Raw genomic sequence first — 15344 nt, 5'->3', positions numbered from 1 at the left:
GCAAATATTCATTTGTCAAACATAGAGAAAAGGCATCTGTCGTGTTCATATCTTCAACTACCAGAGGCGAAACTTCACTATTTTCATTAGGGGGGTAAGAAGCTAAAATGCCCGACGAAAGGGCGTGACATGCTTGATGAAAGGGCGTGTCATACATGAACTTCATTTTTAAAGCACATCGTCTCAAGGGCTGAAATCATCGGCCCAGGCTGTTTGTTTAAAGTCAAGAAATATGCCTCTAGTTTTTCTGGTGCTGGCTATAAACATTTGTTTCCAAAAAATAAGCATTTGTAAGGCCTGTCTTTTCTATAAAAGGTCTAAAAGAAAGTCTTTACTTTCTAAATCACCTAGCTATTAAGAGAGCAATTCAAAAAGAGATTGAAGTAGGGTCTCAATTTTATCATAGTGGAACCAAAACACAGCTTGGAAATTTCGGAATTTAGAAACAGCTACGCAGATTACAATGTTTCAGCAAAAAAGAGCTTCAGTTGCATTTTCTGAATTTCATTTTCAATTTTCGGTTGCTCCGGAAGCAATTTCAACATTTTTAGACACCCAAGCACAAAGTACGTATCTCTAAATTCACCATAACAAAATCCCTCAAGCAAGGGAAAGTTTTTATTGGAGGTATTTTACAGGTACACCTTTCGTCAAAGCTCAATTTTCGTGTTTTTGTAATCATGGATATTTTTCAGAAATAGAATAAACTCGAAAGTATTTTGCAATTCATACATTAACTAAAACTTCTTGATAAATTTTATATTATTTCCCGCTTGAACTGAATAAAACTTTCTGTTACTTGTTACGGTTATTCGAATTTTTTTAGTTAAAAAACTTTGGCGTCTGTATGACCATTTTCTAGCGAAGGGTGCAATACTTTCGAACCGTAAGTGTAAAACCTTAAGAGAATTTTGGAGCATAACTCCTTATGAATGTATGATGAAAGTTTCATACATTTAGAAAAAAAATTATTGATTGATTTTTCTCAACAACGTATTTCTAGATGGTATTTTCATAAATTTTCCCGACAAAATCTGCTTTTTTGAAGATTGGGGGGGTGCAGCACCCTCCATACGCCCCAGTAGTTTCGCCCCTGACAACGACGTGTAGGTTTTTATATCTACAACGAATATCTACAACGTGTTCATATCAACACGACATATGTAGTGTTCAAATATCTTAGACTTTACCTTATGAGCAAATATTAGATTGCTTGAAAAGTCAAGCCCATAAATAAAAGCATGATAACATATCAATCAGGACTTGACAGGTTATTGAAAGGAATAAATTCTTTTATTTTGGAATTCATCAATTTTTTACAATCTCTTTAAACTTTGATTTTTATATTCAGTTTAAATTTTCTTCTCTTGTATTTATTGTTTGTTTCTTTGTATAACTATTTATCACTTTGCTTTCCTTTCTATCTTTTGCAACATTTTGAATTTTCATTTTCTTCCTTATTTACCTAAAATCTTTTCTCCCTCTTTCCTTTTTTCCTATTTCATTCTTTCGTTTTCTTAAAGGCCAAGTGACACACTTTTCACCCTATCTTTTCTTTTCATTAACTTATAGATCATCTTTTAGAAGTAAGTTTTTCCTGGTTTGGAACAAAAAATTCTAATCAGGGGGCGCAGGGGGCGCGAAATTGCTTTTTATCACGTGACCCTATGACGTACATTGTGATAACTCAGAATTTTCCTGTAATTTATAAAGAGTTTACGAAACACGACGCGACAGGTCCAGAGGAACTGTATTCGTTTACAAGCGTGTTGTAAACGTTAATATTGCACTCTATACCAGTAGCAGCAATAACAAATTAACACAATTTACGTCACGGTGTCACGTGATTCATTTCCCGCCAGAATTTCAAATGGGTTTTTAAGTGGGAAAATGAAATCAGGAAGGAAAATATTTCAACAACAATCTCATACAGCATTTTACTTTAAGTTAAAAGAAAAAAAAAATTGGCGCCAAAAGCGTGTCACTTGTCTTTTAATTTATTTGTGATTTCAAGCTAATTCATCGGAATGATAAGAGTACCTGCAAAATAGGCTACCTGGCAACAACAACGCCAACAAGATTGGACGCGGCACACTTATGATCCGGCCAGTAAATAAACATGCTAAACAAAATGCCTACGACTTCTCAGCGAATTAGAGTTTTTAACAATTCAAATCCACTATATTTGGCCACCCAAAAATTTCAGTACATTCAAGATTCGGGAGCCATTGAAGTAAATTGATTGCGGTTAAAAGCAATTGAATTTGACAGCCATTGCTAGAAAATAGAGAAGTCGCGACGAAATCACATTGCAGGTCATTTTGTTTTATATTGCCATACTCTCAGCTTGGAAGCAATTTATCAAACATAATGGTAAATAGATTCATGGTAAAATATTCTTCTTCATTACTTTTGATTTAGCATTCTTCAGAAAGAACTTTATTCATTACTTCAGTCATAAAGCAAGTCAACTTTGGACACAAAAAAGGTAAGAGTTTTTCTCTTCATTTCAAAGTCACACTTCCTTTGGTCAGGGACGCTGAGGCACAGGAACGCACGGGAGCGCACAAGGACGGCTGCTCTTCTTGCCCTCGTGAATTTGAGCTTTTCTGATTTTGCATTTATTTTTCTCATTTCTTGAAACTTTGCAAGTACACTCTTTTTATCATTTAACACACTTCCTAACAGGAAGGGGGAACCTTTTCAAAAACCTGGGGGCAAAATTTCCAAAATTTCAGACAATGGAAGAGTGGGTCATGTTAGGAAGGGTTGAGCGGCATTTTAAGCTACAATGCCCGCCAAAAGACTTGGAACACTGACATCAATTTCCAAGGTCAAAACCAATCATCCCCTCTCCCCCACGGAACAATGTTGGTTTACTATCAAACGGGTTAGGATTTTAGGAAGCACTTTCTTTTGCGCTTCTTTTATGATATTTCTCTAAATCATCAACATTGTTTGAGGGGGAAGAGGGCGGAATAGCAATTTTTTTCATGAAAGGAATGAAAGATATCAAATGCAGCGTAAATTGTTGGTTGTTCCAAGTACTTTTGGCAGGCATTGTACCTTTCACCATTCAATGAATAACTATCAGAGCATAGTAACGTAGAACTGCAACTTTCCTGGTTCAATAAGTTATCTCGCTTGATAAGATGTTCCATTTCTGTCTCCTGATTTGAACAAACGAGAATTTATGCACTAGCAATGGAGATATTCGCCGTCTAGTCCGTAAATCTAGCCAGTTTGTCAAAACTACAACAAAGCCACAAGAGAAACCGTGCATCTTCATACATGCCCGTAGTCTGAAATTTTGGAAAATTTATAGCTGAATAGCTTCATTTGCGAGAAAAGCTCCTTTCACATACAAATGCATGTTGAAATCTTGATTATTTTCATTTCAGAATGAATTTCGATACTAGAGATACGAAATATTTAACGTTGATTGAAAATATTTACAGCAATCTATATCTTTCATAAGACACCTTTGTTCATTTAATATTCAACTTTGAAGGTCCGAGGACCACTGAAAATTTGCTGACAGGCTTTATTTTACCTGCTTTTTAAAAAAAATCGATGCTCGCTTTGTTCAAAATTTAAGAACAAGGTAAGAACTACGAAATAATATAAATACAGTAATTGCAGAAAAATCCATGTTGGTATATATAAGCACAATATTCATAAAAATCATTGAAAGATTAGGAGCACAGACCCTTGGCAAAAATTATCTGGTTCTGACATTTCAAATTATCTTATCAAAAGTCATACAAAAGTTTCAAATAATCAGTTTCAAACAATGTGCAAAACATCTGTTCAGAAGTATTATTTTGCATAGTAGATGACTGCTTTAAGCTGGTGTTTCAAAAATGATACAGTGAAGACATTTGTACTGTTTTTATTTTATAGTCAGTCAAATCCTTAGGTCTCTACTACTGGTAAGTAGTCATTCGATATCAACACGATATCTTGTCACTGATCCATATTTGCGCCTCTTCAAGTGGTATTAAGGCAGACTGGTTACTGAATCAGCCACCAAAGAATAAATTTGTTTGCAGTAACACTGAATTTGCTACCACGCCGAAAACTTTGAAGAAAGATGAATAGAAAGCCATGCATCTGTAGAAACATAGCAAACAGGAGTTTGGCTGACTCAATAATTTGCTCTAGACAGAAAAAACTTTAGATTATTTTTACAGAGAAAATTTTTTTTTTCTTTAGATATGTCAATTTAAATATTTCTTTTACCATTTTACGATCTATGACTTTTGTGATTTCTTTACATGCTCAAAAAGCCCCGAACTTTTGCAGTCTTTTCATTTGCTATACACTTTTTAAAAAATTTGATATGAAACATCCGTTACTGGTAATTCAAACTGGACAGGCTTGATAAACGACTCAAAAAGGGTGGTATTTGTTGCTAGTAATATGGGCTGAGACCTATACAACTGCAAAAGACGTGTTGCATAATTTTAGATTTAGCCGCAAAGTTAATGGCTGTGAATAATTTATCTTGCAATGCTTATGTAACCCGTACTTCTTTTTATGAAATAAAATGCATCAACCTGCAATGCAATAGGATGAAATCAATGTTCTAATCAATAACCAAAAAAATTGACTCCAACTTACTGGTTTTCATATAGAAAAGCTTTAGCACCAGTGAAATATTAACTTCATTTCTACTAACTTGTTTAAAGCAAATATCAGCATTGACACGATCTTGTACTTAGAAAAAAGCATCAACATAATTCAATAGTAGACAGTTCTTTCTGTAAACAGTAAATGGCATCGTATGTATCAAAAGCTCTAGAGGGCGGAGGTATTTTATGTTGTTTGAAAGTTTGAATTTTCGTTCAAACTATATTATACATAAAGAATATTGAAAATTATTGGAGGTACAGAATATTGAAAATGGCTTTTGAATATATTTTGCATCTTGTTCTTTCGGATATTCTGACGTTTTGTATTCTGAAGAGTGTCAGGCGAGAAAGCTTTTGGAATGTCGTGAAATGTTTGCTTTTTATATAAAGAATTAAAAAACTTTAACTCACCTATTGTCAAATATTGCTATCTGTCAATACAAAAAGGCCTTTTGAAGATACAAACTTCATTTCTACTTTTATCAACATTTGTACATTAGTTTTCTATAAACTTCATTTTCAAAACCTTTCCATCTCTATGGCAATCACATACTAGACTCGTTGGAGGAAAATTTGCATTTAGAACAACTTCATACATAATGGGAGGCTCAAAGGATATCAATCATTTTTCAATGTTTGAAGAAAATGGGGGAATCTTCATTATACAGGATTCTTGTGTTTGTAATTTGGAGGAATATAAGACTTTGACTATAACTCAAGTAATTATGTTGGTAGTCTGGGTCGCCACTTCCTTGATTAACGCAATAAAATAATTCTGTCTTTTAATCATTCTTCTCGCTTATTCTTCTCGTCAATTCCTCCATCATGTTGGAAACAATTTCTGTTTTCAATTTCAATTTCAAGAAATTTTCTTTTCGCCGCCATGGTCGTAGTTAGAAAACAAATATAAGCATTTAGCCTCTCAGCTTTAAGTATTAGAAACGGGTAATGGCGCTAGGCCAGAAGCTGAGTCTTCAAAGGCTTACTATCGTAGTCCACCGAACTTTTAAAGAAGGGTTTGTTATTGCAACGTTGTTTTCACTACTTTTTAGAGATTATTGAATTATTGGCTCATGAATTAAAGGTTTAGAATGATGTATAAAAAGTATAGATTTGAAATTGCTGTTTTGCTTATCTTTAACAAAAATCTAACTTACAAACAATGTAAAATAGTGCGTTATAATAATTTCGAAAGGGTAGTTAAATTGCCATAGAAAAAAGACATAAACCTTCACATAATTTGTCTCCAAAATAGGAATAATTATGTTTCAATTAGGTACAAAGTCTATATTTTTGTACAGTCTATTGAAGAGTTTATTAACTAAAGACAACTAAGACTAAACTCTGAACGTGCTAAACAATTTGTTTTTTTAACAGGGCTAAAGAAATACGACACGATGGTTGAATTTTCAAGATTGTTTCAGTTGTATGCCACTTTAATGGCACTGATGGTTCACGTAACAGAGGGCACTTCGTTACCATCAAGTAAGTTGTTACAAGAACTTACCATAAGTCCTTTTGGTAACGAATCATTTATTGATTTTCTATTGAGCCTAGAAAGCCTTGTTTAAGTTTTTAACGTAATATAGCGTACATCACTGAGGTTGATAGCACCGTAGTTAAATGATGGCACCATTTCATTGTTGTTTTCTTTGCAATGTTTTTAGAAATTTTTTTTCCATCAATAGAGAGGGTGTGACTAATGAAAACATGTGGACAAGCCCCACATCCCCTGCCCCGCCTACATTTTTGTGTCTGCTGTCTTCTATGTGTTTTTTTACTTTACTTTACTAAAAAATTGGGCTATTAAAGTTAATCTAAGGAGTCTGAAATTATAGCAGCCAAACCAAAAAGAAATAAAAGATTTTTACGACAAAGATTTATAAATTCAGAAAGTTTTAGCTAGAAATTGACTTTTTTAAGATTTAACATAATTTTCTAATTAGAATTTAGCAAATCTAAAATATTCTTATAAATTAATTTTGCACAGTTTTGAGAAATGAAAAAATTGTATATGGGCGCGCTTCTAGTTTGTATCAATCAATAAAATTAATTGAAGTCGAGAAGTTAAATAAGAAAATTTTTTTTTTGCAAATATAGATGATTTTGATCGTAAACATAAATTTCCAACTTGCTCTAGAGAAAATCAAGATAGATTGCATTTAAAGTAACTGTTCATTGTTTACATAAGAATAAAGAAAATTCTGGACAAAAAAATTGGATAAAATGTGGTAAAAGACCTTTCCTATATTTTATACTCGATGCCCTTATAGCTTCTAGCTCAAATAGCTGCTATGATTTTCTTAAAGAAATCAATCATTATCTAGTTGAAAATTACTTTCATTTGCTTTTGATGAACTTCATTTGCTACCACGCAAATCTTTCTAATGGCAACAGAAGTTGCTTTTATCCCTTGCAAAAAGAAATGAAAGATAACAAAATTTCATTGAAAGGAAGAGATGGAAAGTCTCTCATTTAGCTCCAAGAGAACGCGAGACAAGGTGGTAAACATAAAAAGTATTACTGCTCCGTATGGTTATGTGCGACATCAAGGGATTTAGGCAGGGGCACCGGAAGTATTTTGAGGCGGCGGCGGGGGGGGCATCTTCTCAAAAAGGGCTGATTATTAATGACTAATATAAGAGTTATAATAGAATATCAAATTAAATACAATAGAATACATATTGAATCAAAACAGAAACCTGACATAACATAGTACTTTCGTACGGAAAAAACGGTTAATCTAACAGGTCAAATATTTTCGAAAAAAGTCTTTTCGTCTTTCGGATCTTGCATCAGATCTTACAAGGCAGCTTTTTCTGTACAAATGCTGTCCATACGGTCATTGTGTAATCATAAGGTTGTTTTGGCTGTTGCCTGTTATGTTAGCCTTCAACAATTACTTAACACGCTACATTGTGCTTAACATAACGAGCTGTAGTTGCAGATGAAAATGCAAAAGAAATATATACCATTAAGATAACTTGTGTAGCTCTAACAGGCATTCTTTATGGCATTCCTCTAAGCCATGATTAAACAAATAGTTTATATATTTGTTACCTTCTTTATTGGTTTGGCAACTTCCTTATTACAAATTTTGCTTTATGTGGGAAGCTCCTAATGTTCTTTGTCAAAGTAGGCAGTTTGATGAGGTCGGAGGTACAGACCAGCTTGCAATTGATGGTACCTGATACTCTGTACGGATTATCAAGTAATCAAGCACTTTTTATGTTCATGAAGTTCTAATATCTTCCCAGTGGCGGCTCGTGTATTGGGGCTAGCGGGGCTCAGCCCCACCAAAGATTTCCAAAAATAAGTTTTAGATTTATAAACGTAAATAAAATCAACGTCCATTATTAATTTAGCACTGTTCACTAATTTCCTTGCTTCGAATCTCACCGTTTGTCCAATCTCTAGTTTGTTTAGGTCCCACTGCCCGCCGGTTTATTTGAAAACTGAACAAACACGCGTATCAGAAACTATCTTCCGAGCTTTTGGGGCTAGCCCCAAACTAGCAGAGAATGAACCAATCAAGTGCCTCTCATGACTCGACTATTCAGTTGATGACTGCCTTCTGATTGGCCAATTCTGCTCGAATTTGCATTCCTTAGGGACTAGTTGAAACTAGCCCCAAATAATTCAATTCAACGGTAGCTGAATTTTTGTTGTTGTGATGTGATAGGCAATGTTGATCTTGAAGTGGAACGCAGCAGAGTGGCGTGTATTCGATGACTCGCATTTTAGCTTTAAACTTTGAAATAAAGCATACAAGTTAGATCTTTATCAGAATAAATTTTGCCGATCTTGAAACAAGCTCATAATGGGAAGGCTAGGCCGCAGACCTTTAAATCTCTAATCACATAAAGCATATTTCCAATGCAGGCTTTCAACTGGAACAATTTTAGCTTCACGGCATATGAAAATTAATCAATTAAAAGTTCGAACTTTTTGTTCTTAAAAATATTTAATTGCCATGATGATATGCAATGCAAAGGATATCGTCTACGGGTTGGCCATTTTCAAGTTGTCTATGTTTTCATGGACATCACCCACGAACTCCCCTTTTTGTGAAGAGAGAAACGGTCCAGCGGACTTGAATAAATAAAGTTGAGCGCACCAACTTTTCACATAGTCTATTACTTTGCTTATTAAAAATTATAGATGATTAATAGTAGCACTTTTTTTTCAATCGAAACTTTCAAAATGATGACAGCCTTGTTGATTAGCGGTAGTAAAGAATGGAAAGGCTTTTTATTATTCTTGGCGTTCCGTGCCTATGGCTTCAGATTTAGAATATTACGTCATCAGCCCCACCAAAAATTTACCCCACGAGCCGCCACTGTATCTTCCTGATCAGAGCAGTTCTTGGTTAATTAGCTTATCGCATCAGCCACTTTGTTGGAAACCATTCAGTTTACCTTAATTGGTGGTGTCAGTTTGAGTTTAGCAGTATGACACAAAGTCTGCAAAGTAATTTAGTGCTGTTCACCTTCTCTTAGCAGTTCTCATTTTGTTTAGACCTTTTAGAACTTGTAAACATGAGATTTTTTTGCCTAATGCTTCAAATCTTCATCTGAGCAAACTTCTTGCAGACGAACATACAGTACAGCTTACCAATGCTGACAAGGGTTTATCAGCTTATCAGAGTTGAGCTCTGGAATCCCTCTTTAGCTCTGGGGCTCTTGAGTTATTTCAAGCAGCTGTCCCATTCTTGTGTAGCTACAAGAAAGAATATGTCTGAACTTGACTGTATTTTTGCTAGCAACCCTCATGCCTTTGATCTGCAAACAGTTCTCATTCTTTAAGTAATGTGAGGCTTCTTGAAGCCAAATGTGCATTTTAAGAATAATGACTGCTATTGATTCCAGTGGGGTACCCAAGGGGGGAATGGGGGGTCTTGACTTCCCAACTTTTCCAAAATATCGTTCTCGAGATTTGTTCCAAAACAATGTAAAACTCATGGGGGTGAGGGTGTAGGTAAACTGTTAGTTGCGGAACATAAACTTTTTTAAGGTCATTTAATTAGATGGAAAGCCATTTCTTTCAAGCCAAGACGAAGGTCTTGAACAAATTTTGCAAAAAGGGCGTTTCCCCGCATTTGCGTATGTTTGAAGGGCGTGGTCTAAAAAATTTTCTGAGGCCTGTACCCCAAGACCCCATCCCCCCCTCCCCACTGCTGCAGCCCTGAATACGCCACTGGCTTATACACTGGTGGTCCACCAAGGCCAAGCAATGAAATGAATACAGTATGACTCAATTTTAAATGATCTTGTACAAAGAAACATTCTAGATATCAAAATCTGCTTTGCGCTTTAAATCTGTAATAGATTGGTTTCTGTAGACAAGAGACAGTTCAGAGGATCAAAGAACAACATAACAAGCTTCCGTGATTTCACGTTTATCGGTCCAAATATGCCACAGTGTAGTACTCTCCTTAATTCACATTATTGCTTATGAATCCATAACAAAGGCACCCAATGCTTTCTCTTTGTTCAAAACAGCAATATACTTTTATTCTATCAGCATAAATACAGTAACTTTTTTACAAGGGTACAGTGCCGCCCCTGCTACCCCCGTAGAGTCTGGGCAGGGGGCAGCTGTCCCTCTTCCTCCCTGTTTCCAGCGCCCCTGGATTTAACAGTATTTATTCGAGAGCCTCAAGATGTTAGAAGCACTCAATTTTTAAGAAACCATATACAAAAAGCTAGAGCTGAGATGACACAACAATTAAAAACTGATCCCTTTCTTATAGTGAAATGGGAATTCTCATTTTCGACGGTTAGTCACTTATTCCCTGTTCAATTGACAACAAAAAACAATAGCAAGCAGAACTCCTTATGACCGATTATGATTTCTATTTTATTTAATCTAATATTGCATTTAATCGTTCCAAAAAGTAGCTATTTTTTTTCCTTGAAGATACAGGAAAAAACTATTATTGCAAAAATCTGCCAAAGATTAGGCTGAGTTAAACTGAGTCAAATTCCTTCTTCGGGTTGTTATAAGCCATACTGGGATTTGGTGAAACAGCTTGCCATGCTAGAATATGGTAAAGTCACAACATTTTTTTCTTCAAGCTATCTGATTAACTGCGATTATCTTATTTCGATTAAAATAAGAAAAATTTCCCTTTTCAGGTTTCTATCAACAAGGTCCTGGTATCATAATCAAAACGTGGTTAAGTTCAAGCCAATTCAGCTTTGACAACTTCAAAAATATTCCAGACTATCCAGGTTGTCCAACATACGTTCAAAATGCAGACAATTTCGAATACTCTGGACGTTATTACGGAAACCATCAACATGGATGCTATTCATCAGTGTTTGTTTCGCCACAAAATGGAAAGCACAAGTTCTTTGCTATTTGTAGCTCAAAATGTCGTCTGGAAATCGAGATGAACCCAAATGGATTTACAAAAATTTTAGAAGTGAATACACAAACAAATGATAACTGGAATGAAAAGTAAGCTTCGATTACATATCAAACTTTTTGCAAGGATTAATAGGCCGTAACGTGGGAGGGGGAGCAGGGAGGGCTGCAAAAATCTCGGCCGGTAGGGCTGCTGAATTCTCGGCTTTCTCATCTTCACAAATAGTTCTCTTTTGTACCCAAAAATGCCATTTCGATAGCTTGCCCAAGAATTTATTTGCTTTTTTGTGATCTATAAATTCAGTATTTATAATAACCATGCGTCTTTTACCCTATTTTCCAACATAATTGAAGGAAGACATTTACTAAAAAATTTGTTAAAATTTACAAGAAAAAATTTGGAATACTTCTTCAAGAGAGGTATAATATGGCATTGCCTTTTTGTTTTTCTATCATTTAAAAAATTCTTCAAATACAATTTACTAAAAAATGCCAAAATAAAAATTTATTGTCTTATTTCATTAAAATGTTCATTGCTTTACATGAAAAATGTATCAAATGGTCATTATAACGAGCATAAATTAGTATTCGCTTTCCAAGGGATTTCACGAGAGCAAATCCTTAAACAGAGGGCAGTAGGTTAATATGAAAGCTTTTCGAGTCATAATCGAGTCAGATTTGGCGGGAAATGTTACTACGCATATCGTTCGCGCTTAGACCTTATATATTTGCAAACAAATTCAGACCTTATATATTTGCCAACAAATTCAGACCTTATATATTTGCAAACAAATTCAGACCTTATATATTTGCAAACAAATTCAGACCTTCCATATTTGCAAACAAATTCAGACCTTATATATCTGAAACTTCCGACCACAATTTATAAATGTCAAGTGGACACGCTTTAAGTTAGGAGAAATAACGTCGATATGAATTGTACAACAGATTTATATTAGATTTAAACAATATATTTACAATCACACCATATATTTTGTATAACAGACTTTTGACCCATATGGCGGGGCATACTTTAGACCAATTTCCAATGAAAATATTTTGTCGTTTTTGCACCTTGTCTAGTCTCGCTCAGCCATCTTCAGCAGTGTCGAGCGTTACTAAGTCAACTGCGAAGGCAGTCAAAAATGCATAATGGCCAGGAAAAAAATTTGTCTTATGGGTGTTTTTGAGAAGTGTTCCAGCGTTTTGCCACTCCATTGACCATTTCTAATTTTAAGCACACTGATAAAAAAGAAGCAGTAAAATTATTTGGAGTACAACCGAACAGGATAAAACTGTAGCATGCTCTGTGAATAAAAACACAAAGACTACCACTTCTTAGCCCGTCTGTAGATGGTGTTTTAATAGCTGCACATTTATCAAAGTCCAATCCAATAATAAGAATTATGAATTTTAAGATTTGATGATTGGTACCTGTGTACTCTCTAAGTCGGTCCCAAGTATCATTGCAACTTTTAGCATATTGCATAATTTTGCCAGAATTATTTGTAACATGTATTCAACATGTATTTACGAACATATTTTCTATCACCGCAGGAAATATTCAGCTGAAGTTGACTTACTAAAAGGATTCAGATATGAAATCGTTGCTTACCACTATGGTACGACCTATAGCAATGGATTTTTTCGGCTTGGTGTGAAATTTCCTGATGCAACGGAAGTGCAGCCGATACCAAAAGCATACTTGAGAAGATCAATGGGTAGCTAAGTATTTATAATTCTTTCATAGATACAATCCCCTTTCGACGGAATCCAGTCGCATCGAATACTTTATGAAATAATAAAATTGGATTCGTTTTCTCTGTTAGAGAGCACTGGTTTCAATTCCCCAAGAAAACAGCCCTTAAATATTATAAGGATATCTATATTACCAGCTTGCCAGCGACTTGATAATCCCCTATTACCAGCTTGCCTTCAATATAATTCCCAAAGCAATAAAGGCTATCCCATGCAAAATGCCTTAAAATTTTATAGAATCGCTTCAACGCACTAACTTTTGTACAGGGAATGTAGATGAATTGAGATGCATGAAATCAAATTTACTGCTTAGTCTGTGACAAGTTTTTCATTTTTGGTCTTTTCACAAAAATAAATCATAATACTAACACATTTTCCAATTTTATCTCATTTCCAAGCAATGGGCCTAATTGGAAATCTAGCAATTGTGTTTGGCAATGTTAGGCAATGTGTTGATATGGTGCTCATTTGTTAGTTGAAATTTTAAAATCTTCCACATATGTCTGACATTGAATGATTGCTTCGTTACTTGTCTTAAAATGCATATCATCAATCCTCGAACATGCATAACATTTAAGATTCAAGTGTTTTGCGCCGGCCGTTACACACAGTTATTAAATAAAAGCTGCCTGTAGTTATAATGCGCCCAGCAAGGTCATATTTTCGTTAAGGTTTTCAACATGTCTTTTCAATTTTCTACCCATTTTTACAATTAATTTTTATCTATGAATGAATTTATTATCTTTGATAAAAGACTAAAAGATTACCTTTCAACTTATTTCTTTATCTTTTCCCATCTTTTCAGCACATTATAAATGGACAGGATTGATAGCTCATAGGTACGAAAGCTTTCAGTTGGGTTACAGAACCTATTCAACTTCATATGCGTACAGCAACAACCCGAATTATCCAAACAATCCAACGTCATTCACTTGCAAATCTACCCTTTTTGATCCACATCAGTATCACGACTTTGGTGACAACTATGCCTTGCGCTACATTGGATATTTGAAAGTCCCTTCAAATGGTGCTTATAAGCTCAAAATGTGGTGTAATGAGATCTGTGAATTTTTCATCACCAAGAACAACGTGGAATCAAGTCTTGGAACATTTGTCATCGCTGAGTAAGTTTTGTACAATGTTTGCTTAAAATACTTCAAACACTCAAGCTGTTATTTTTTCTTTACTTTCTTTTATATAAGTAAACGTAAACTACTAGCTATATTAAAGCTAATTAAAACCAACTAAATATATCAACAAAAACTGAGTTCAGCAATAACAGTAATAAATGAATTTTCAATGAAATACATCAATGTACAGAATGCTCTCTATCCTTTTATATAGCCAACTTACCCTACAAATGGTTTACAAATGCGGCATGAGTAAGAAATCGCCGACATAGTTTTGATAATTGCTTTGAAGGTTTTTATATTTGAGCTTAAAGCAATTTCTGTGGGAATTGAGTTCCATACTTTTCGACATCTAAGGGATACATTGTCTAATCCGTATGCTATAGTTGCTTTAAATTCCTTGCATGGATGGTAACCGTGTTATCTTTGAGCAGTAGTTGTTCAAAACTACAATCCTGGACAAAATTTTTAGACAAAATGCAATTTTTGTAATATTCTACTTTACCTTGCCCCAGTAAATTCCAATCCCCCCTGTCCCCTCGAAGCAATGTTGGATTTGTAGTTTTATTATTTTTGTATCAAATAATGCATTCAACACTGAATTGGGGGAGGGGGAAAAGCTATTTTACATACAGTTTTATTGAAAAGTCTCAACTCTTTCCAATCTTTATACTGATACAGACAGAATATATTTTTTCATTGTTAGCTATTCGAATCCGAGTTCGTTTGAAATGGATGCAGGCCAGTTATTGTCAAGCACTTTTTATCCGATTAAAGCATTTATGGCGGAAAAAACAGGCAAAGACTACATAAGAGTCCAGCATAGAGTTGGTAGCGGTAGCTACTCGTCATCTTGGGGAAATATGCTTTACAATTTGAAAACAGGTTAGTTTATTTAATTTCAATAAGAGGCGTGTGCAGCGAATAAATTTGAATCCAACAACACATACCATAGACATAATTTATATAAAGTTTTCTTTTTTTCTCAAAATTCTTCTACTTTACTTCTACTACCTCTCTCTTAATCTTTTGTCGATATTTACTTCTTAAGCTTTTGTTTTCAGTATTCATTATTATTCATTATTCAGTATTCGTTACTTCCCATTTTCTTATTAGTGAGGTCGATAAGCAGAAGAATCGTGCAAATTTTGATAAAAGCATGAATCTTGGCGAAAATACACAATTTGATATGCGTAACAAGATAGGATATAGACCCCCTCTGACAAATGCCCCCTTGTGCTATTTTAAGACAAGGATACTTGTGCCTAGTCCACGGAACACGTTGTTGTGTTAAATTTCTTCCTGTTAGCTTTACAACAAGAAACTTCGCAACCAAGAAACCTACATAATTTGATATACCGAAAAAGTTAAATGTAATCTCTAAACTTGGAAATACCCCCTTGTGCTATTTCTAGACAAGGGACACTTGTGCAAAGTCCTCGGAGGATATAAG

At 34.7% G+C, this 15344-nt stretch overlaps 1 protein-coding gene across 5 annotated transcripts in view; it reads left to right on the top strand.

Moving 5' to 3' along the window:
• LOC148959417 (protein sidekick-1-like) overlaps positions 1-15344 on the top strand; it is a 75305-nt gene that overhangs the window by 41838 nt on the left and 18123 nt on the right. The window contains exons 1-6 of one of the 5 annotated variants that reach the window (XM_089110388.1): positions 2045-2373; positions 6012-6119; positions 10772-11096; positions 12561-12724; positions 13567-13885; positions 14598-14776. The exons of 1 other annotated variant lie outside the window; for it this stretch is intronic. In XM_089110388.1, coding sequence (XP_088966514.1) covers positions 6032-6119; positions 10772-11096; positions 12561-12724; positions 13567-13885; positions 14598-14776 — 1075 coding nt within the window. In that variant the 5' untranslated portion in view covers positions 2045-2373; positions 6012-6031. Of the gene's footprint in view, positions 1-2044; positions 2489-3647; positions 4814-6011; positions 6120-10771; positions 11097-12560; positions 12725-13566; positions 13886-14597; positions 14777-15344 lie in introns of those variants that run through there. 3 more of the 5 variants (XM_089110387.1, XM_089110389.1, XM_089110385.1) reach the window with 3 other exon arrangements.

Source organism: Rhopilema esculentum, chromosome 10 (genome assembly GCF_057945365.1).
Source record: "Rhopilema esculentum isolate cy_ngs chromosome 10, ASM5794536v1, whole genome shotgun sequence".
Lineage (NCBI taxonomy): Eukaryota > Metazoa > Cnidaria > Scyphozoa > Rhizostomeae > Rhizostomatidae > Rhopilema > Rhopilema esculentum.
The sequence above is the reverse complement of the archived record's forward strand: the minus strand, read 5'-3'. Positions and strand labels throughout refer to the sequence as shown.